Raw genomic sequence first — 24,601 nt, 5'->3', positions numbered from 1 at the left:
ATTGTGAAGCCAGGAATGTAGGGAACACTGATAAAATACTATTGTCACTGACTAGTAACATTGTCTTTTGTTTGAAATAAAACTTTCGATGGTTACAATTCACACTTCTCAGAATTAGTAACATTAATTTCACTTCCTTGAGTTGAAAACCTAAGCCTCAGGCGACATGCCATGTCTAGGTAGACAAGAAACAAGACAACAAGACAAGATGAGTGACAAATCTTTAGGTATGAACCTGCGGAGGAGGACTGGCTAAACATTACACTTCTTATCTGCAGGCCATAAATTAGACAGTGGCTTTAAACCCACAGTATCTGTGAAGCTTGTACTTACTGTGCTGACCACTAGAGAGCATACCAACACTACACCACTAAAATCTGGGTAACCACTGCAACCTGCTGCACCATCATAACACAGTGACTGTATAATGAAAAAACAAATTTTACACACAGACACAAAAGGAAAGACAAAGTAAAAACACTCCTAAAATACCCCCCAGTTTTTTTCCCAGGTCATTTTTCTTTTTGGTCACCTTTTTCTAATCCTTTTACAATGTGCAAGACATTTCATGCCAAGTTGCTAATTGGCTTTTTTTTCCAGTGATTTTGATAGGTAACAAACCAACATGCACATGTTTCAAAGGTTTAAATGATTGTGAAAGGCGTTTGAACACAGCACAAGAAAACTGATGTCAATCCAGATTTCAAAGGGTTGATGTGGAAATAGGTCTAGTAAATCTGTTCCAACAAGTCTCATTTATTAGCCAGAAATTACAAGTCTTGACAGTATCCCTAGACACTTGATGCAGATGAGGAAACACTCTGCTATGTCAATCTCAAAGAACAAATTACTCGAAATGAGTAATTAATTAATTGATAAATATGGGAGAGGAAAATATAGAGAGTGCTTTATTTGCTCAAGAAACATAAACTTATCAGGAGGTCATGTGACATGGGTTGCATGGTATCAATAGAGCACTTTATTTATCCCTAAGAGAAATTGCATTATTAGTAAAAGCAAAATCTTGCAAGAATCTCAAAATAACATGAAGTAAACATTTTTACATCCTAGTTGGTGAGCCTGTGTAAAGTTATGTTTGTTACTTATTGTGATTAACATATTCCACATACTGTATATTTCTTTTCTTCAGTTTTGTTGTAACACACCTCTACACTTTACAAATAACTGGTGTCTGCTGGTGGTTTGTGACTTGTCAGTCCTGTATGTGGGAGGCATTAGTGGAAAGAATGACATCATTGTGATCCACTGATGCAACAAGACAAGCTGATGCCCTGTCAACAGTTTAAATATTTCTTTCATAACCACCTGACCTTGCACTTGAGTGACACTAAATTCTTTCACTCAAAAATACCAATGCAATTGTTTTTAACGCCTTGATTTTTCATAAGCTTAATCCAAAACAGGGCAGATGTAAAACAGTAAAATTTTATATTCAGTAGGATCTTCTGAAGATCAAATATGGAGACATTTAAGAGAAACTTCTGAACAAACTATGCCGTTTAGGTTTCAGTCAACGTGTTGCAAAAATATGTGGTTTTGAGGGGCTCCAGAGAGGCTGTCATTTATGAAACATGCCAATTTGAGAGTTTACACATTCAGGTGTTACAGTACTGACAGAGAGAAAGAATTATGATGGCTTTTGGTTTTGGCAATCAATGCTACTTTTCCTGTGCAAAAACAAAACAATAAGGACAAAAAAAAAGATGTCCTTCACCAAAATGTATTATTATGCCTATAACGTTAATTTATCTAAATCAACCAAATTTTCCTTTTTATATATACAAAGGTTACAATAAGGGAAACGTATACCTCTTATAAAAACCAAGCAAGAGGATCTCACTACTCACACTTTCAGATGCCGTCTTTGTCCAAAACTAACTAAATTAATAAAAAACAGGAAAAAAAATAACAGTTGGACTTTCCGTAACCCTGAAACTGATGAAAATGCACAGCAGGTTAAGTCCTTGTAAATAAAATCTCTAATGGTGTTTTGATTTTCTTTTTGAAACTATGAGCATTACTAGAAAATCATCTTTGAATTAGGTGTCAAACACCTTTCTAGTCATATGATCAGGAAATAATGAAAATGCAAATTGGACTGTTGCCTTTTTATTTTAATCTTTACTCATATCACACATAAATATGTGGGGGGATTATGAAGCTATAATTGAATTATTTTTTTCTTTTCAAGCTCACTTTTTTATTTTAATAAAGTTCCCTAAGGGCTTTCCATACAAGTTAGATTAGCAAAACCTTTTTTCGTTTTTTTTAATACAGGGTTTATCAACTTTCAGACAGTTAGTGATTTGATTTAGTCCTTTATTGCATATTGTAGTTGAGTTTGCATGTTGGCTTTTACGTTAGCACTGCAACAAAAGGACGGTCTGGTTAACTCGACTACAACTCACCTGCTCTGTTTCAGTGATCTGACAAGCCCATGCATGCTGCTGTGTTGCCTTTAGTCAACACACGCGCGCGCGCGCGCGCGCGCACACACACACACACACACACACACACACACACACACACACACACACACACACACACACACCATGCAGTGAACCCTCCTACCGGCAGCCAGATGAGGCTGGCTTCTTATATGCGGAAGTTTGAGTTCCGCTCAGTCCAGTTGACTCCGAAACTGAGAGCAGACGGACTGAAGTCACGCTTCTCTCTGCACACCAGACCCGGCTTCACAACGCGAGGTGAGTACTGTACACTACATCCGACCAAATCTTTCTAACGGCGGCACAGGGAAACTCTCTGCTCGTGCTACCGTTATTATTTTACAGCCTCATGTGTCTGTTACAAAGTTGCAATTAAACGCGCATCGAAATATTTAACGCTCGCTCAAAAACTTTACAAAAAAAAAAAAAAGAAATAAACGACTTGTTTTGCCGCTCGTGTCATAGTTTCACATTTGTTTTACAGAGAATTGACAAGTTAGATAAAGTTCTATCGGAAGTGCACTGTCACGCGTCTTTTATGTCGCACACACACACACACACACTGAGGCGACACAACAAAGTTTAATTTCCGTGACAAAAAAAAAAAAACGTGCTGAATTGCACAGACGCTAATGTACAGTCCCTAAAGTAAACAAAAGATTGAGGAGGACCTCTAGGATTATCACCTTGTCCCATGACTACAACTAAAACTACAACATATTTCCACTTTAAAATTATTTTATATTGCACACTTAGTTAAGAGACTTTGGTGAATTCAAAGTAGACATTTTTTTAAGCGTAAAGTTGTTATAAATGTACTTAATATAAGGATGTGTCACATGTTAGAAGAACAGGTTACCTTAAACCACATCCACAAAAGGTCCCATAAAGTCAGGTTGGAACAAGTTGTCCCATTGACACTAAGTTAAAGATATTGAACTATACATTTTAGAGTCAAACAGGTTTTTTTTAAAGTCTTTATAATAGTCTAACAAAAACATTTGATCTGTGGTTGTTTATTCATATCAAAATTGGGACTTAAAATTATTTATATAATAAGAGTCACATACAGCACAGTAGTGAGGTGCAGGACAAAGCGACAACACACACTGTGAGTCAACACGTCCTGGGATGATGTCAGCAGGAAATGTTGTCTCCTGAAGGCTTGTGAAAAGAGCATGACGTCTGAAAATCATCAGTCACTCTTATGTTCACCAGAACTCTGAGACATTTCATTTCCCATAACTAAACATTACTTTTAGGAAACGCAGCTGTATTTTGACACACACAGTGGGGAGGTCATAGAGGGCATGCTACTGAATGGCTCTTTAATTCAACCCTGTTGACCCGTGTTTGATTGCCAATTACTGTAAGAAAGCTTTTCTGCTGTGAGGGGGGTTTCATTTTTTTTCAGCTATGACTAGAAAGTTACCCCAATTTTCTCTCCATATATTATATCATCTAAATTCAATATCAGACTATCTGGATAATCTGCCTACTAATTGGATCAAGCAAGTTAAAATAACATTTACAGTAACAGATAAATGTCTGTTAACTTGGCTAGTATGTCCCTTTGTGCTGCCCTGAAAGGATTGTGTCTTAATCCTGTTTTTGGTGTGAAAGTGCTGAAATATTTATAACAATAAAGTGCCATTATGACAGGAACTTGAAAGATAAGGCCCTCATGGAAAATAACTAGGATTATGTTGGAATCAGCTTGCAGGGAGGTTTATGTGAGTGTTGCTGATAAAATGCTTGTGTTGAGCTCAACTGTTTTCCTCAGTTTGGGAACACTGAAAGGTGTGTCTGCTCATGTCTATGCATGATATCATTAGGGATTGCAAAACAAGCAGGGACATGCGATGAGTCTAATGTTTGTTCACTCCATATTAGGAAAAGCTACTGATATGAGGGTATGGCTTGAGTGTTATCCAGATTTCACCATCCGCATTTTTTGTAGCTTTTACTGAGATGTCCCAGTTGGCTGTGAAATCTAATACTGAAAGAATCTGGTGTGAACAACTGTCATAGTTGTAACAGAGCTATTCAGTGCTTCATGTTATGAGAGCATGTGAGGTTTGACTCAAAGATCTTTGAATAAAACTTACAGCTTTTATGTTCGTTTTGTCACCTCTGAAAATATAGTTTTCTTGTCAGCATTGCCAGTTCAGATGTGTAGACCTTTGGGGGCCACGGCCCCTCTCGGACAACTGATGCCCCCCTCCCGTTGAAAATAATTGGGGGTCAATATTGTGATTAAAAGGCTGTGGTGTGCTCATTTTTAAGTCCGCACAAAGGCGGTGTTGTCTTGTGAACCTTAGATAACCTAAGGCACTGATTGTTATCAACCAAGTCGTCAAAGTCGTTTGCTGGGAAGCTCCAACTTTGGCAAAAATTTTGGCAAAGGAACAACTGCCATTTTCTATGGTGGTTGGCAATGACAACAGCAAACTTTTTTTCTTCTCTCTTTTAAATGTGTGTCCCTTTGTATCAGCCCCTCTCTTAAGTTTGAGGTTCTTGGAGCTCTGTGAATGCAGTGCAGGCGGAGCTCTCCATCTGTTCTCTTTTTCTTCAGCAGCAGTTTGTGACTGGCGGTGTGGATAGCTGATATGTCGATCTGGTCAGAGCCGATCGATCAGATCAATGGATGAGAGGAGCGGCTGCTGTGAGTGAATGCAAACTTTTACACTCAGCAGAATGAGTGGTTAAGTTTCACTTTCAATGTGCCTGACGTTCTACTGCTCTGTGCTCAGAGTATGCTCTGCACTCCAAGAGTGTGGTTCACTGAAAAACTGAACTGTGCTTTTAATGAATGTTCAGACTCCGGATATAGAAAATCTATTTGTGGTGACAAATATTTTAATTGTGGTGGGCCGTGGATTATAAATGAAGGTGTGGGAATCCCTGCAGTATGTGACTCCCTAACTCTCCATACTCATATGGTTTTTAACTAACATCTACCTTTCTACAACATAATCACCTTCCTGTGCCACCCCAAGATTTTCAATGGGGTGTAGACTTAAATTAAATGGGAGACAAATCTTGCAACAGTGTCAAAGATGCTATTGAGTTTCTTCTATTTAGGTTATTTAAAGATGTTTTCCAAATAATTTTGAAAGTTTATGAGTTTAAGCAGAGTGGGTTTAATTTCTTGGTGACAATGTGTGTAAAACACATTGGGCAAGGCCTTGAAGTTTCCCTAAAAATAAAGGTCTTGGCTCACCTCGACCCTTGGTCACCTTGAAGAAGGAGACAGCTGTCTTTAGTTGGTTGCTTTCTTATTATAGACCTGCACATTCTACATGTGTGCACGTGTGTATTTGAGATTGATTGTGAAAGTGTGTTGTATAAATAGTAGAGCTATGTGCTCTTTGCTTTCCAGGTGTTCACCTCCTCCCTATCACTTTCACACGTGATTTTATTTCCATCTCTCCACCCGCCCCACACCCTTTTTCTGTGGCTCCTCTGCTGACTGCGTCAAAAAGCCTGTTTCCCTCCAGGCAAGATGGTGAAACAGTGTATCGGCCAACCCTCTGATTTGAAGTGTGTCTAGTACAATTGACCAGGTGATGGGCTGCAGCAGGTGGTGCTGGGCCCCAGAGGGAATTTGTGACGGGAGCATGACTTACTACCACAAAATGACATGCCTCTGGGATGACAAGGCATTATTATTCATGAAATACTCATCAGGAAAGTATGTTTTCTCTTCACTGCCCAGCACGCAAATGTGTGGACATTTCTTTTTCAAGGCGCGCACTGAAACATTTAATTTCTTAGTCACATTCACACATGTTCTCCCGTTAATGGATTTTAAGTGAAAAAGTGAAATCCTCTTCACCAAAGCCAGAAATAATAATTTAGAACTGTAACACTGACATTTGAGTATCTGCGTTAAGTAGAGCAGCACTAAATGATAGCTGCTGAAGTGTTTTCCAATTGGTTCAACAAAAACGTCAGACCTTTAGTTCATTACATCAGAACTATCAGTCTTAGCTTCCTTTGATTCTCAGTTTCCCTCTAAAGTAAATTCTGATAACCACGGACAATGCACCCGTCTGTTCCCGAATTAGACTCAGCTTTGCTTCTTTCCCCCTTTTCCATATAATTGCAGTGTACGGTATGTGACATATAATGCTAATGCGTTAGCCTTTCATGTCATTTTTTCATGTCAACATTCACCCTTCCTGTTGGGCAGGGCAAAGGTGATACATTTCCACATGATCTGTGTTTTTTTCTGATCTTGTGCGCAAAGGCTCATACAGACAGATTCACCACAGCCTGTTAACTGAATACTCATACCGTACCAGATGAGTAAATTAAAGTACTCTGCAAATATGGTATACCAATTTCCTCAATCATTAACCTAATACATGTCATAATGCGCTAAATGTTAGCATGTGACTGTATTTAACCTCAGTCTCGCTTCCAAAAAATAGCTTGCAGCTTCAGTTTTTCAAGGGAAAAGGAATGCATGACACGCAGGGCTTAAACCAGTGAAACTCAATAGTGCATGAAATATTCTACTGTAGTACCAAATTGTCTACGCTGTGTCTCACTTTTGGAACTGTCCATTTGATTTGAATGCACACTTGTATAATCAGGATATGGTATTTGTATCCATGCATGAGGTAATGTAGAAGATGGTGCATTTAGCCATTGAGAAATGCAAAGCAAACCTGCTCTCCACTGAAGCGTTGTGTTGGCAGTGATTAAAGCTGAGCTCTATCAAGTCTCTGATCATCCAGGGTGTGTCTTGCCTTTGTGCTGACCCCGCAGGCCCAGCAACAGAGGAAAGGCCAATGCTCAGTACATGACTGATGGAGTTTTAGCAGATATTTTATATCAAGCTTTCAATTTCTTAATCACCATTAAACCCCAGGCTTGAGTGTTAAGGATGATGCAGGTACAGGGCTGTTCATAAGACCAGGTCCTACTGGGTGCCTAATTTTCAAAATGCTTCACTTACCTGTGGTTGTTTGTTTAACCCACCTTGTGTTGTATAGAGATATAAAACATAGTTTGTCTAAATCTGGGTGTCTTTATTAGAATGTATCTTTCACAAGCAGCGGGTTCAGTGAAAGCACACTGAAATCATACGGTAGGTCCAAAGTGCAGCTCCACTGACACGAGTCACTGATCTGAGATTCGTTAAGGTAAACAAAGGAAAGTCAGTGCTTATGCTCACCATTTAAAGCTGTAGGAGGTCACTTTTATTTTTTGAAAAAAAAAAATGAACCTGCCACCAAGTACCAAATGAGACAATAATCTCTGTAAAAAATCATATTTCTTTGCTTTCCCTATTGCCTTGTAGTGCTTCTAATGGCCTTACTGCGTATGACCAAACCAACCAATCAGAGCCGACAAGTTCACGCAGCTTTCAATCATCACGGCTTGTGAACTGGGATCAAACTGTCAAACTAAGCACCGCTGATCAAGATTCTTTAACTGCTAAGCCTAAATTTCTCCTTGAACAATTTCAGGAACATATCTTAGTGTACTGTTTAGCTGTAAAATGAGATAGTTGGTCCACCCTGGGGGCAGTGCTTAGTTTCGGCTCAGCTGTTTCCAGGGTCACAAACTTTATCACTTCACAGCTAAACAGTGCACTTCCAACTTCTTGTTTGCAAATTCTTGTATTTCAGCCAAACACTACACTTAAACTACACTTAAATATGTGTCTGAGGGTATTTTAAACATACTTCGTTTAGAATATAGAGACAGTTTCTGCAAATATGAGAAAATGATGAAAATATGAGAACATTTTCATAAAAATGACCAACTGTAGCTTTATTGTTTATTTACTCCACCAAGGTTTTTCCTAAAAGGCAAAAATGTTCAATGAAAATCGCTGAAAGATTTTTGTCAAACGGCCATGTGTGCTAATCCATTCTGAGATGTGCATTAAACCCTGCAATGAACACAAATCATTATGGGTAATCTCTTTGCCAGTCATGCGTACCTGTCCACTAGCACTTGGATATGATTTATAACATCATATATTACAAACTCACTTTCCTTCCCCCATTGTGACAAATGACATTGCTTACAGGACCAGGGACCTGCTCTAAAGCTGTCAGCGCAGAGCTAGGAGCTTCAGGAGAGGACTATTAATAGTGTTGTACTTGAATTTAGATAGCTTCAGTGTGATAAAGTTGAAGCCCCAACTCGTCATGTGAGATGTTATTTGGAGACAAAGGAAAGAATGAAAGTAATGATCTTTTTAACTGCACACTAGTTATACATGACGTGATACACTGTTTGTTTCCATCCTCTCTTTCCTGTTATTCTCTTTCTCCTCTGCTGTATTCCTGTGTGTGTTTATGATATCATTTTCTGTCCGCAAGGAGTCTGTCTTTTGTTTGGTATTTTCCTTGCACAATTGATTGTAAAATATCTATCCTCCTGTCCATCTCTAGGTGAATCATGACCAGCAGCTACAGCGTCTCCCTGGCTGGCCCCGCCCCCTGGGGCTTCAGACTGCAAGGAGGAAAGGACTTCTGTCTCCCCCTCACCATCTCACGGGTAAGCTGAACACACACACGGGCGACACTCTTGTACCCTTCACTCCATGACAGTCACCTCTGAGGAATGCTGTCCATGCTCACTCCACCTCTGGCCTAGTCAGTGATGAAAGCGTGTGTTTCCATTCATCTCCTGTGTGACACTCACGGCTAGATTTAGACACCTTCTGTAACAGCTCACGGCCTTTGTCACTCAGCCACTCACGGTCATGACCTACCCCCAGCTACGACTATTGTCATAATGTTACATAACTGAACTGTAACCTCAATATCCATCAGTTTAAAAAAGTCATTGGGGATGTATTTGGAGGATTAAACTGGTAACTGTTAACAGCTGCTGTCATTTTGGTCATTCAGAGGCTGGATGTTGCTAAATGTCACGGCCTTTCTCCTGAGTGTTACTCAGGCAGAGGAGACTGCAGTGGAATAATCAGAACCTGTCCTTAAACGCTCCATCTGAGTGAAACTCTAGAAAGCCACGATGGTTCTGTAATAACTATTTGGGACTTTGGGTCACATAAATTCAAACTGGGATTTGGCTCTGGCTGAACAGGTCCTGTTAAGCCCTCAGCTGGGAGAAGGACAGCTGGATTGGCTGGCCTACTCATTGAAAAGCAGACGTGTTTATAAGACAGGCCAGCCTCAGCCTACACAAAGTCAAACTGTTTATGTTTATGGGGTAAGGGATTTTTGTGCAGAACACTGTGATTATTGCACAAATTACAAGACGCCTGCAGTGCAGCTTGCCCTTACGCTGTCACGTAGCAGTCTTTTGCAACCGAGGTGTCTCAATTATGCTAACATTGCTTCTTGAGAAACAGTATTAAAGGTGGTCAGCATGTCCTCTATCAGTGTATTCAATGCCTTGACACATCTCTGGCTGCTGCAGAATGAGCAGTGTTATTCAGCTCCTGCCACTTCCTGTTATGTAATTGTAATCTCCATGTCATGGCCAAGGTCAGTGACTCTGTTTATTTATTGTTGTCGGCAGGATCAGTTACAGAAATTTAAGAGTTTTGTTTGGAGAGAAGAAGTGGCTCTTCCCAAGCGGAACCATAACCACAGAGTATGAAAAGGCCAGCATAGCTGCTCAGACTATTTTTATGCATTGTTACTGTGATAATAATGGAATGAAGGACAGCATGTTGTGGTGGTGGCATGTAGCTGTCAGTAGACACATTGTCATCATATCTCAAAAACAAGACATGAATCAAGCACTGTCACACTTGTCACCTGATTGGATGTTGGAGCACTTTTTTTATATAAGATTAAATAAAGATTAAAAACTCCAAGGCTTTCGAGACAGGAAAATAGAAAAAAAATTACATCAAATGGGGCATTTCGCCTCTGTTGCTCTTTCAGTTTTGGCATTGGCTGTTGAAAAAACATAAGACCGACATCTGCTTAAAATACGCCTTCATATTTGACATCGCAGTGCAATTGCACTTGGAAAGGCTTGCAAAAACAAGGGTGCACTGACCCCTGTTTTACAATATATTCCTACTATTTAGACTTATATGTGCTTATCTTCATGAGAAATAAGACATGTGAATTGATGACAGTGCAGTGTTTCCCACAGAATTAGTGTATGTGCAACAGTAGCTGACGGCAGGGGAGGGAAGGAAGAATGCAGCAACTTTCGCTGCCTCTGCAATGATTAACAGTAAATATATGTTTCAGCAGAGCTTCTAATGAATGGTCTAGCTCCAAATGTAGAAAATCTGTTTTAATCCTGTAGATGTTTTAATTGTGGCGGGCTGCCACAAATAAATGAATGCGTGCAAACGATGCAGTGATTTTTTGTTGATATGGTGCAACATGCACACTCCTTGTGTATAAAACTCACTGGAAAATGAAAATCAGATGGGCCCCTGACCCCTGATATTTGAAGGGATGTGCCGTGTCATGTTTTTACAAGAGAGTTAAAAATAAAATGAAACAGGTGAGTTGGGACAGATGTAAAAAAAAAAAAACGATCAAAAGCCTTGAATCTATTATAATCATAAATGCGTGTAATGTGGTAGTTTTTATCATTCCTACATATTTTTTTGTGGGTTTTGTGGAGAGCTACTCATGGACCACAAAAGTTTTGAATACACAATGTGTGTCCACCAGCAGTTCTGTGTTGAGTCATCAGCGGTCTGGAGCATGCCGCTGCACTGCTGAGCCAGGCAACATGACTCTCACAGCTTTTCATTCCATCACATTGTTGGTTAGTGTCATTCCTGTGACATATTTTCATCCCAGCGCATGACCAGTGAATGGCACCATAAATGGTTCAGATTTCTTGGTATTGTCTGGGCGCCAGGAATAAGTCTCCCCTTTTGTCTGTTTATCTTCCAAATCCTAATGTCACATAAAGCACAGCCAATATAGTGAATGTGGAACATGTGTTCTTTATGTTTGCTAGCGTAAAATACATACATTTTCATAAATCTGATGTTAGATCAATCAGTACTCCTTCTAATCTGTCTGTGTCTATAATGTAAGTTAAAGAAGTAACTGTATTTACAAAGGGACGAGTAAGCAAGTAGAAGGTACGTATATGGAAACATCTGCCAACGGTTTACTTCAGTTCCTTCATTAGCTGAGTGGTGAGGAAATCATGTAGATCACAGGCCCATTTTAAAGTTCATTAGAAACCTACTATGCTAAATAGACCGACTTTGCAGTAAATAATATGCCTTCACATTAAAGCTTGTATTTATTTTGCTTAGATGGATGCGATTGCCATGCAGTAATGATGTAATGACTTTACATATGCGTACCATATGTAACTGATCCAAAGATTACATACGGTACCATATATAAGGCTGGTTTTCTTACAAGATGACCACAGCCTGTTACCCAGAAGCCTTTTTTTAGGAGTATTTGGCTTTGGCCTCATAATATCACTAAATTAAAGTAAGAGATGAAGTGCATATACCATCAGTCATATGTATTGTGTGATATTAATTGGGACTTTGGTTAAAACTGGGACCACTCAATAAAATGTAATGATGACGTATGGAGGAAGGGCTTAAAATGACGAATATGTGTGCCGATGTCTGTGTTCCTGTTTCCCGAGACTCTTTCCATCATCATCTTTGGTTACTTAGCTCCTTTTTAGGCATCTCTTGATATGTTTCCACATAGGAAAGACTCACATTAAAGATTAGTTTTAAATTGTTCATGAAACCGCAGAAAATGTCGACTCAACAGACAAAACATAACACAGGAGTGAATTAAATCTGTTTACACGCAGTAAATTGAGTTGAAAAGTTTGGTCATAAATTCACCAGACTATTATTATTGTTAGCAAGATATTATGTAAACAAAGTTTGGAATATAAATAATAGTAAGAATAATAGTAATTTAAGACCAAGTATGAAATAATGACTAAGTAACAGTATCTCTCATTTCTAAATGTCTGCTTGTAGGAGGTCAGTTTGGGGTCAGCACAACAAAATTTTGCTCTTTTTCCATTGACCCCTCACTTCCCCCTCTTGTCTTCTGTGGCCTTTTGGGTGTTGTTTTAGTGGCATGTGATACTTTGAGTGAACATTACACAAACTAATTTTAGCTTTGTGTTTGCAGTAGGCTCTAAGCTTCCAGACTTTTTTTTCTCTTTCAAGCACAGCCATTATGTGTTAATATGGTGCGGCTACTTTCACTCTCAAAGAAGAGGAATGTGATGATGGTGGTGTATCTGGGCAACCAACATCAACATTAGAGGGAAACGGGGATCTGTGAGCATTTGTTTTAAGAGAAGAGGATCCGATAGAGGCAGCCCCACATTGGACTGGCAAAATTATTAGCTAAATAATAACAATATTTATAATGTTATCTGTTAAGGATATGTTTATTATGAGAGATGATAGTATCTTGAGTTTATTATTAGAGCTCTGTTTTGTGGGTTTCCAATGAGAAACGGCTGTTCTGTTTACAAGTATTAATTCAGTTTAAAACACCCTTTACTGCATTCTTTGATCTGATTAAATAGTTTCTTTACTCACGAGTAGTTCTTAAAGTTCCAGTTTGTGTAGGATTTAAAGAGAATATAACATAAGTATGTTTTTTTTGGAGGATAACGACCTAAAGATAAGAATTATAGTGTTTTTGTTACCTTAGAATCAGCCATTTATATCTACAGAGGGAGCGGGTCCTCGTCTACGGAAATCGCCATGTTGCACCGCCATGTTTCGACAGTCGCTCGGAATAAATGAACCAAACACTGGCTCTGATAGGACCATTTGCGTTTTTTCATGTTTTGACATTTTCACGTCACCATATTTTGCACCCACTTGGCTACAAGAGTGTCAGGAAAACACTGATATTTTAATGTGGAACTGCATTATTCAGTAAGTGGTTCATCTGATTTGGAGAGACTTCTGCAGATAGTAAAAACCCCTGGTAAAAACCTCCTGAACTTCTGGATCTTTAGTTATCAGAGACAAAAGGTGAGCAGACATTAGCAGGTCCTGGGCTAGCAGCTTGTCTACGACATGCCAAACAGTGTAGGTGAAACACTGATTTGTAAGGCAAAACTGCTTTATTAAGTGTTTTTACAGGTGTCAATCAGTGGGTCTATTTATTTTGGAGAGAAGAGAACTCTGTGAATAACCAGACTGCTGGTAAAAACCTCCTGAATAATGGACACTGAAGGAATTTTAATCAGAAGTTTCAGTTGCAATCTGCAATCCTCACTGCTATGTGCCACTAATAAAAAATTATAATTTTACACCTTAAATATCAGTAGTTTAAAAGACACACTTATTGATGGGTGGTGTATTATTGTTAAGTGAACATGTGTGTTTTCACATTTCAAAAACATGACCTCATCATGCAACATTTTCTACACAACAAATTCTAAAATGATTTTTACATAAAACCAAAATACATCTCTGAGTGTCCTCCAACTGAATCAGCTGCATAGTCAGATTATTGTAATAGTAAGAAAAGGGTAATATCGAGTATCATATATTCATATATGATGCACAACAGTATGTGATAGCAACTGCTAAAGTTCAAGTAATAGAGTCTCTGCCATAAGAGGAAATGCCTCTCGTGTTTTTCTCAATGATTTACAATTAGTTCAGCAGAATGTTAGTAGCTTGTGTAGCTCATTGGATAAAGAATAATCTGAGTGACATTGAGTCATAACTTTTGGTTGAGCTCCGGTCCAGAAAAAATAAAATCAAGCAGTTAAAAACTCCCCTGACATTTCAGGAAACTATTGACACAGATAACTTGTGGTCCATGCTGCAAAGCTGTCAAACAGTTTGTATTATTTTTTTTTATCTGTCTCTGGTATTAAAATCTCTGGAGCATTTTTACATGGTACTGAAATTTGATAGTACCATATTTTATAGATTTGTGAATATACACTGCACAGGGCATATTTACAATAATAACCTGCGATTCTGTGCAGGGTCGTAAAGAGGTGCTCAGGTTGCAGATGGGTTTAGTAGAAAACTGTTATCTGCAGTGTGTGTTTGATCCCAGTATGATCTTCCTGCTGTCGGCCTACAGTTGTAGTGAGGGCATCTGCTTTCAATCTCTCTAATGCTATATGGCAGCGCTATAAAGAATAACCAAGCCGTCACCAGATTTTGATTTAGATCGCTCACAGTATTTTTTTATTTTGATGAAAGATAGGAACAATCGACTTTCTCTCAGTTTTGATAAGAGAGAGGAATGTGCTGAAAATTCACAGGCACAGCGGGATCTGTCTTTCTGGTTGCAGGTTGGACTACAACCTGTGCTACATTTTTAGTCCAACTGACTTAAAGACTTAATCATCAGTGAAAGCCACTTGCAGTGTTGTGCAAGTTAACTGAAAAATAGTTACAGTTACAAGTCATTTCTCTCAAGTTATTGAATTACTTTACTAATGACTGCATATAAAAGTTTTTTGGCTTAAAGGAATACTTCACCTGCAAAATGACCATTTGTATATCAGTTACTCTCTGCATGTTACCTCGAATTTGTGAAGTACTTTGTTTTTCTTGCACGCCTCCACAGTGAACAGAAAATCCAGAAAACAGCAAACAGGCAGAAATCCTTTATAACCAGCATTTATAACCAGCTAATCTATATTTAACATCTGTTTACAAGCTCTCATACAACTACAACAGTCGTGTGCTCAGTGCTTCCCTAAAATATGCATTTTTGCTAAACGTTACAATAAAAAACACTTCAGCCCAGGAGTAGCGCACCCTGAGTGTACCTGAGCACCTGCTTGAGTTTAAGCTCTTGTGCAGGCCCAGGAATGCAACTTGTCCACGCTCCCATTATACTACATGAGTTGTATGTGAGTTTGTACACCGATGTTTGATATAGTTTCGCTTATGGTAAATGTGGACCCTTATTACTTCAATGCATGAAGGATGTTCTCTTTTTATGGATTCATCATGGAGGCTTGTGAGAAATACAAGTTTTCTTCATGAATTCATGGTAATACATGTTGAGTAAAGAATGGTCATTTTGTGGTTGAGGTATATATATATTTAAGTTGCACTGCTGATGCTGTCCATTTTACATTTACCATATTCACTGAAAATACAAAATATCACAATGATGCAAAATATGTATTAAAATTCCACTGGCATGTCACAGCTTTTGGAAAGTAGAGACACTGTGTGTGCTTTTAACAGGGTAATAGTAGTCTTTTTGTGTCAGTCCTGTCATTAATACACTGCCAGAACATTTTACCACTTAACAATCATTATGCTGTTTGACTGATTCCAAAAAAAGCCCAATTGAAACCCCACAGGAGAACTGAATGAATCATGGATGGAGGTGGAAACCGGCACTTGCACTTGGCTCGAGCCCCACCACGACTGAAAGCCTTTTCATATCATCTGCCTCAGCAGAGCTCGTCATTGGGGTTTGTTTCTGACCTGACTAAAGAGTATTCACTATTCAGTGCCGGGGTGGTACTGCTTTGTGTTGTTTTGTTTGCGTTGTCATGGCGATTTGACTAAGCGCTTGTACGTAGGTCGGCTCGTGATCTTGTGTTTTCTAGGAGCCTGATTGATGTAGTGAGAGACCGGGGTCAAACCATGACAACCGCGGGTCTAACTCTGTTCAAGTACCCTTAATTGCGATGTTTGGCTTGGAGGAAAAGACAACTTGCTATTTGGTCCCCTCCCTAACTGCTATATCCCTCTCTCCTCCTGTTTATTGTTTGAACAGTTTATGAAAGGTGTTGCAGGTGTTGCAGGTGTGCAAGCGTAAAAGAAAAGACAATAAAATGTACTTTATAGCTTCTGCTGGTGCTATCCCAGCAGGTTGCTGCACAGATTCATCCCAGAGATCCTGCAGGGTAGACGCTTTCTTTTTGATGAGCTTTACAGGTTGAATGGGTGCAGTCCTGCCTGTGACTCAAGCTGCTTTAGCCTTCTGTGTTTGTGATGACTTAATGTTAGGCCCAAGTCTTTTCCATATAAGGTGCTCTACCCTACACAGACATGACATGCATCTCACAGGCCTTCAGTCCTCACCACAAGACGCTTCCTGTAACATGACTTCTCAAAAGTGAAATGACCACAGCCCGCTTCCTTGCTCCATAATTTCACTGACGGCAGAAAATTACACCAGCATGGAACATGATGAGTATCCCACTGGTGCTGTGGTGCTTAAATCTCTTACCTCACCTTAAATGTGTTTGTTCTCCCATAAAAAAAAGTTGTGTGTGAAATTTAAAATATTTGACAAAACACAAGTACGGCACTGATCTATTTGGAGAAGAATTCAAGTATTTTAGGAGTTTTGGCAGCCACCTACTCAAGTGAACAGAGACCAAACCAGATATAGATCTGGCTAGGCACTATAGGTCATAAATTAAGCCGAATCAGCTACTTAAAAAAGCTGCTTTCTGTCTAAACAGAATCTGTTTTCACTGATAATTAATCTTATAGAATGCTTTATTGTTTTCATTAATTTATTGCCTAATTAGGGATAAGTTAATTACTGAGTAAACATCTAAATCTAAAATTTTGGAATGGACTGGATTTTTTTGATTGCTTTTGTGACTGTATTTGATTCTGGCCTTATAACAGATGGATTAAAGACACATGGGAGAAATGGACTGTTAATTTTTCAAGGCTTCTGCTCCACTTCTTGTGTTTTTATAGTCAGTCCGGTTGAAAATCCCTTCACATTTCTCTTCATCTCTTTACAGTCAGGCGAAGATGGATTTCTTCCACAAAGACATTTAGACCAGAAATAAATTAAGAGGCCTTTTATCTACTAATATCATAATCTCCAGTGTGCTATGGGATTTGCCATAAGCCTTCAGATAGATCTGCCAAGCATTTTGCAGTATGCTGTGTTTGAGCAGAGGAACTTAACATGTGTAGTTTTGGAAGAACTAGTCATTACCAGTAACTGCACAGCAGTTAAATCAGCAGTGTGGAGCAGACCACAGCAGCATAGCAGCCACACCATTATGTGGCTGGAATCCCATTCATGTAAGTGCAGTTGGAAAGACACTTCATTCATTTGGAAACATCTTTCTCTTCCTCTGCCAAACTCACATAAAGCCCTATAGTTGCATTTGTGAAACAGCCTTGGATGGCTTTTTCTATATGACCTCGCAGGGTTTAAAATAGTCACTTGTGTTTTTTGATTAAGTGCACAAATTACATGATGTGATGTGGTTGACAGCATTTGGTTGAAAAATGTTGCTAAAACATCCTGTTCTCCTGAGAGAGTCGGAGTAGAACGGCCAAAGTTCCAGTTCATTACTTGTCTGCTCTCCATCACGAGTGCTTCAGACCTCTCTTGATTTATATTTATAGAGCACGGATGCCGGGGATTCCTACTGTGACATCTATTTGTTTTGTATCCGTGTGAAAAAGACAGCATTTGACTGAGAGAAGTTCATGAAGTGCTCTCTATCCAGTGGAGGCTGCAGCATTAAACATTAACCACATATACAGAACTGTGCAAAAGTCTGAGGCTGCCTTGAACTTTGTTATTTACTACTTCTCGGTAGTCTTAGTCTCTTTACTAAAATACAACCAGAACATACAGGAAATATGTATACAGTATTAAAAATGCAAATATGTCAGAATAAAACAACTTCAACGGGATAAAGTTACAACTTTTTAGTGTGACCTCCCTCTTTACTTGATATGTCTTGAACTGTTAGGCAGACATTATGAGATTTACAATACTGATCTTCTGGTGTATTTACACCAGGTTGCATTCAAGACATGTCCAAAGCTCAATTTTGATTGTTTAAGAGACCTTTTTGTTATGGTTGTATGATTCCATGTTTCACACTAAATATTGACCTCAGTCTGAAGTTTTGTTCTGACTTTTTGATGTTTTAATGCATTGTACACCTTCTCTGTATTCTTTGTTTGTATCTTAATAAAGATACTGAAAAATAACTTCATATAAATCCCCATTACAACTTTGCTAAAACAACAAATCTATGGTGGCCTAAGACTTAACACAATGCTGTAAGAACACAGTTTTCTACAAATGTTACAAAAGTCTTCCCTCTCTTTGTGTCTTGAAATAGTGTTGGAGGAGCTGCCATATATAGAGCCGTATAGTATTGTCTTTTTTCACGTCCCTACATGGAGAGAACTTCAGAAGGCCTTTTCACTCGCTCTCTTCCTCTCGAACAAACAGGCGCGCAGAGAGGGAGACACAGGAGGATTGAGAAAGAAGGCTCCATTTCTCAAAGTAGTTCATTCAACAATTCAGCAGCTTTTTTCTGCCATTAACCTCCAGCAGAGAGTAAGCGATCTCTGAAGAGTGCCTACACTCCTTTTATTGGCGTCTGCCTTGAGGAGCAATGAGGATTTTATTGAAAGTAAATGAGTCAGGACACACTCACATGGCAGGTGTCTCTCTGCCGGACTCTGAGTGAGTCAGTTGAAGCTGCGCACCCTTCCCTTTGTTAGTAACACTTAGCATGTGGCTGCACTATACGTTTCCAGGACGCTGGTATGCATACATCAGCTCCAGCTATGCATTCTGCACTTCCCGCTACTGATCTGCTTGATAATGATGCAAGGAAAGCACGGCTCCAGAGAAAATGTGCCGGTCACTGCCACCGCCACTGTCACTTCCTCATTCTTTCTCCCTTTCCCTCCCCCTTCTTTTCCCCTATTTTATTATGAGGGTTAACACAATGGCGCATTCATTACGTCTCATTGGCTCCTTTTTTTAAAACCAAGAGGAAGTCTTTTTAGAGTTACCTAACCTGAATGCATTCTTTAGCAGTGGTGAGAGTGAATGTCTTGTTTTGTGTTTATCTGTCTAAACCAGGGCTGCTTTGATTCCTAGCAGCTCACAAGTGTGTGTGACTGAAAAGTGGAAGGTCTTTTGCATGCATTTGCATTTTATTGGTTAATAGAAATGTACTGTAGATGGCAGTGGGGACACAGTTAACTTGACATTTAAGTTCCAATTTTATATTCATCACACAGTAGAGCTGACAGATTAAATCACTTTCCCCCTCATCATGCTTCACGCTCTCTTCATTAAACCTTGCTGTCCCTCAACACATTCGTAGATCTCACCTGCGCTCCCACATACGTGTGCTTCTCATGTTCCTATTTGAAGAGTTTGAGGCTTCAGGCAGTTCTGTTTTTTTTTTCCCACAGCTGAGAGATGACATAAATATATGATCCTAACAAAAGCACCATAATATAATAAAGTACATGGAGTTCTTTTTTGTTCATGAATAATTACAGGTTTCAGGTTCTGAGTGTGCTGAGAGATTGATGAGGTGTGCAGAGCGTTACGTAATCACTGGTCGATTTGACACACCTGGTAGAGAGTCATCCCTTCGTCATGTTTTTTTTTTTCATTGCTTCCTGTGTGTTAAATGCGAGTCACAGCGTGGTGGAAAGCCAGAGAGGAGTTGATAAACCTCAACCCTACCTATGCACTACTCTTTCGTATACAGAAGGTTTTGGAATTTAAGCCTTTAACCCCTTGCTGCTATATTTTAAGTAAAAGCTGCAATGTAAGGTCCCACATTTTAAAATAGTGTAGCTTTGTACATTTCTCATTAAAAAAAATTGAACTTTTCTTAACTTTTAATTAGCTTGGGAAAGCATACAAATATACCCTTTCCACATATTATAGGCTTTGTTTAAAATACATAAGCAGAGTTTAAAATGTAGAAATAGCACTTTTACACGTGCTCAATTTGCAAAGGCATAGAATATGTGATCAGGCAAAATTTTTAACTATTGGGGAGGCTCCGTCAGGGCAAATGGTACATAAACATGTACATAAACTCCCAAAGGAAATCCTGCTTCAGAGCAAACAAACTGCACCAACACCTTCAGCACTGCAATAATAGATGGAACAAAAGGCAAAGAAAACCCTGCGCTGGTTTCAAGTTTCAAAGCGTTTGTAAAGGCATAGTTTGTGTCTTTTGAAATGGGTTAGTGTAGGTAGTTATTCATAGTCGGTGTGTTACCATAGATGGCAGTCAGCACATCCCCATTTTGGGGAAGCAGACAGGAGTACTGACCCAGAGGCTAAGCAACGTACTGCTGTGGAAAGGGTGCAGCAGTCAAATTATTATTAGCAGTGAAATTATTATTTTAGCCACCTAAAAACAATCCCACCTAAAAAATCTAAATCAGTTTAAATGTAAGCTATATTGATAATATTTCTCTGATTTATTTTGCCCTGGACTACTCTTTCTGAAAGTAAAGATCATCATCTAAATTTGCGTGTTAATGAGAACTTTCACTTTTGATTTTTTAACCTATTTATTTACTCATCAAATTAAATATTTATTTACTTGTATCTTGATGCATAACATACTTATAAGTGAGATATATAGTATATATTCAGACTTTGAAAAACCATTTTGATCTATGGCAGAACACATTGAAGCTTGTTTTCGTGGATGTAGAATCCTGTCCCATTGATGTTGTGATGTTTTGAGGAGAATAAGATGCCTATCTTATCTGACAACAGTTACATAAGACAGGAAACGGAAAGGAAAGCACAACACTTGGTGATTACTAAAACATCCTCGAAATATGCAAAGACAACATTTTAATTTAAATGTCTCTCTGTAACTCATTTTATTAAATGGCACATGCATACCTAAGAGCTGCAAATATTAACACAGCAGTGGAGGCATAATCGATGTAAGTTAATTCTGTGTAAATACTTCTCTGTTTGGTGCAAATATGTCCATGATGAGCTTCTTTTTCATTTTTATTTTTTTGTTTTGTCTGTCATTGCAGCTCACTGATGGAGGTAAGGCAGCCAAAGCCAAGATGAGTGTTGGAGACATCATTCTGTCCATTAACGGCCTTTCCACGGACGGCATGAATCACCTGGAGGCCCAGAACAAGATAAAGGGCTGCACAGACAATCTCAGCCTCACTCTACAGAGGTAACAGTGGCACACATGCACGATAAACACATGAGCAGGCACTTTCTACAACATAATCTATGGATTTCCTCTCTCAGCAATGGAATGCATACGTTGTTGATTTTGCCTACCGCTGTGTATTTAAGCCTGTTTGAAGAACATGCACAGAGCCAAGAGTTTCCATGCTGTGCATATATGACGCTACTTTTAACAGGATGGTGAACAGACAAACAAAAAGATCTTTAATTGGCAATAGAAAGCTTGTTTGCCATGTTTGTGCTTTTATATTATTCGAAACAGATGAACTCCTGTTGTGCTAATTTAAAACAGTTGATTGTTTCTGCAACTGCAGATGGTATGTCACCGTCCCGCAGGAAGTTTGGGAACGTTAAAAAGACTGACTGAAGCTTGAAATTTCTTGCACTATTTTATGCATCTTGTCATTTGCATTATAGCTAGTGAACACTGGTTGGCAAGCACGACATTGGATTTATGGTGACCCCCCTGTGTTCTGACCATTGCAGTTTGCAGTGTAGCATTACATATTTGATTATATTAAACAAATTCAATGCAAATAGTATTGATGGTTAAGTTCCGGTGAAATTGTGTGGACTTAAATACCTTATCAGAACAGTACTACACAATACACACACACAAAAACAAATAACCCTCTGAATCATCTGTCATTACAGAGAACATATTTTTATTGCATCACAGACAAGACACATATCTGTGAAAATGGCATTATATATTTTGATATGAAATATGTCAAAGCTTGATTAAGATCTTTTTTTGCAGTTGGTGCAGCCTTTTTTTGCAGAATCTTTTTTGTAGCTGGTTGTCAAGCAGTGTATTTCGGTGCTGCTGTACACGAAATTCACTATTATAGCAGTAATGCAAATTCATAATCAACATATTGTGAGTGTTTTTGTATATTATATCTTCCCATCCCCAAATAATGGTTTACACACGTGCTTCCTGCCTGTGTATCTGCTCTTGTGTTTCTTCCATTAGACAAAAGGAAGACCCCGGTACTCTGGCACCCTTGAGTGTATTAAAGCCGTAGTGCAGTGAAGCACTTTAAATGAAAGCCCCCCCCCCCCAATATAGCCCTCCATGAAGCCACAATATATGCTTCAAAGAAAAGAAAACAGGGATTTGGCTGAGGTTGCCATTATATTTGTCCACCAAGGAAATGTTTCAGTCCAAAGAACTTTTATAGTCCATCTGCAAAAGGGCCAAAGTTTCACCCATAGGGACACTTTGAGATGGTTTTGTAATACAAAGAAATGACTCAGACTTAACACTACTTTTCACAGGCTGCACTGAATGTCCATGTTCAGTTCACTCAGGTCAGAACATGTAACGTGGAAAAGCTGTTTGTCTTATTTCACGTCAAAGATCAAAACAAGAGAGATCCCTTCTATTGAATTTCAGCCAAACAGTGTACATCTTCTGCAGCCGAGCGTAAAGAAGAGTAGCTTTAGCGTCACGGACAAACAAATGAAGGCAAAGCACGCACACTCTCCAGGCTGTAAAAGATGTTGACAGAAAAAACTCACAGCCTGGTTTGCATGTCCTGTCATTCCATCACCACATCAAAGGAGAAAGGAGCCTGTGTGCTTTAATCGTGGGAAAATTGTCCTAAAATAGCCCTGTCCCACAGCTGCATGTAATCTACGGTGGGTAATGGACGCACAATGAAACATCAAACATTCTGGTTGTGCAGTACTTGTAAACTATAACTAAAATCAACCACTAAACAACAAAGGTTTCCTCGTTACAAGTAATACACAATGTACAATGTAGTTTGCTTCATTTCTGGCGGCATTATTTAGAAGATGGTTGATATTGCATGTTCTTTTTCAGGGACGCAAAGAAGAAATTTAAAACTAGTTTACTGTGTTTATAGTATACATGGCACTTTTTAATTAAAATAGATAAACATTTGTACTTTTTTACTTGGGACTTGAGAATTAATTATTATTAGTCCAAAGAAGTTTGAGGAAAGTGGGATTAGACAGTTATTAATTTTTTAGTTTTTAGTTTTTTATAAAATTCTACAGCCTTCCAATGGTGTTCCTTATATATTTAAATGTGAATATTAAAATTTTGGTCAAATTATTCATGTTTTAGCATCAAAATGCTATATTTCCAAGCCCTTCTAAAAACATTTCCCATTTGACATGACATATGATTTCTGCAATATGTTCTTGATACATATATATCCACACACTGCCATGGATGCCACATTAATTTGGTTCTATATGTCGCACAATATTACAAACAAACTAAAAAATCGAGTCAGTGGAAGACCAGCAACTCCTGTGTGCTGTGAAGTAAAGGACTATTTTTGTCAATGGAGTCTGGTAACTTTGAAGAAGGCGATATAATGACTTAAGTTACTTGTCGAAAATGGCTCTGACAACCAGATAAAGTGGTAATATAATCTAAATATAGTGTATACATGAACTGATATTGTTTTTTTACTTAAGTTTTTGAATAAAATATCAGCATCCTCCACCTCCAAGCTCAAATCCGCCAAACACTTTCCTAATTCTCCCTGCTTACAGTGCCAGCAATCGACTGGTGGAGACGACAGCATCAGCGCTGTAACCTACGTCACCACTTGCTGATAGCAGCTTAGTCGGAGTTTTCATCTGAAAAACAAAGAAAAGAATGATGAGATGGACCCGCCCTTTTAACACTTTTTAACGAGAACACCACATCACTTTCTCCATCCACGCTCTCGATCTGATTTATGGTTGTGATGATCACTGATAAGACTTTTCTTGTAATAACATTCCAAGAATGCCAAGACGTGATTAATGTGACGACAGTTTAGTACCATTATGTCACTCAGTCATAGTTCACATTCTTTGGTAGTTACCTAAAAGAAAAACGTGTGCATCGAAACTAGAAGCACATGTAGATGTGTAAACAAAACCCCACAACAGCCCTACATTTATTTATCTTTAAGCTTATTTATTAAACTTTTCACGTATTTCAGCTCTGTCCACATGAGTGAGCTCAGCTAGATGCACTGATATTAGTATCACAGGCGAGATAATGAAGTCTATCTACCGTATGCCGTAATCAAACGGCAAATCACACATTAAAGGCCCAGTATGTTGGATTTAGTGGAATATATCAAGGGTGCTGTTTGCTAACTTTGTTTATTTGAATCTTTATTCAATTCATTCAAATAAATTTAAATTATAAAGCCCATTATTACCAATCAAATAAGTGGGCTTTACAGCATA

At 38.7% G+C, this 24,601-nt stretch overlaps 1 protein-coding gene across 3 annotated transcripts in view; it reads left to right on the top strand.

Moving 5' to 3' along the window:
* The first annotated feature begins 2,617 nt into the window (after positions 1 to 2,617).
* The window catches only part of pdlim5b (PDZ and LIM domain 5b), a 45,992-nt gene continuing 24,008 nt past the window's right edge, over positions 2,618 to 24,601 (top strand). For 2 of the 3 annotated variants that reach the window (XM_042509565.1, XM_042509564.1), the window contains exons 1-3: positions 2,623 to 2,726; positions 8,885 to 8,990; positions 21,208 to 21,359. In XM_042509565.1, coding sequence (XP_042365499.1) covers positions 8,892 to 8,990; positions 21,208 to 21,359 — 251 coding nt within the window. In that variant the 5' untranslated portion in view covers positions 2,623 to 2,726; positions 8,885 to 8,891. Of the gene's footprint in view, positions 2,727 to 8,884; positions 8,991 to 21,207; positions 21,360 to 24,601 lie in introns of all 3 variants that reach the window. The other variant, XM_042509566.1, reaches the window with a different exon arrangement.

Source organism: Plectropomus leopardus, chromosome 20, assembly GCF_008729295.1.
Source record: "Plectropomus leopardus isolate mb chromosome 20, YSFRI_Pleo_2.0, whole genome shotgun sequence".
Lineage (NCBI taxonomy): Eukaryota > Metazoa > Chordata > Actinopteri > Perciformes > Serranidae > Plectropomus > Plectropomus leopardus.
This window is presented reverse-complemented; position numbering and strand designations above follow the sequence as displayed.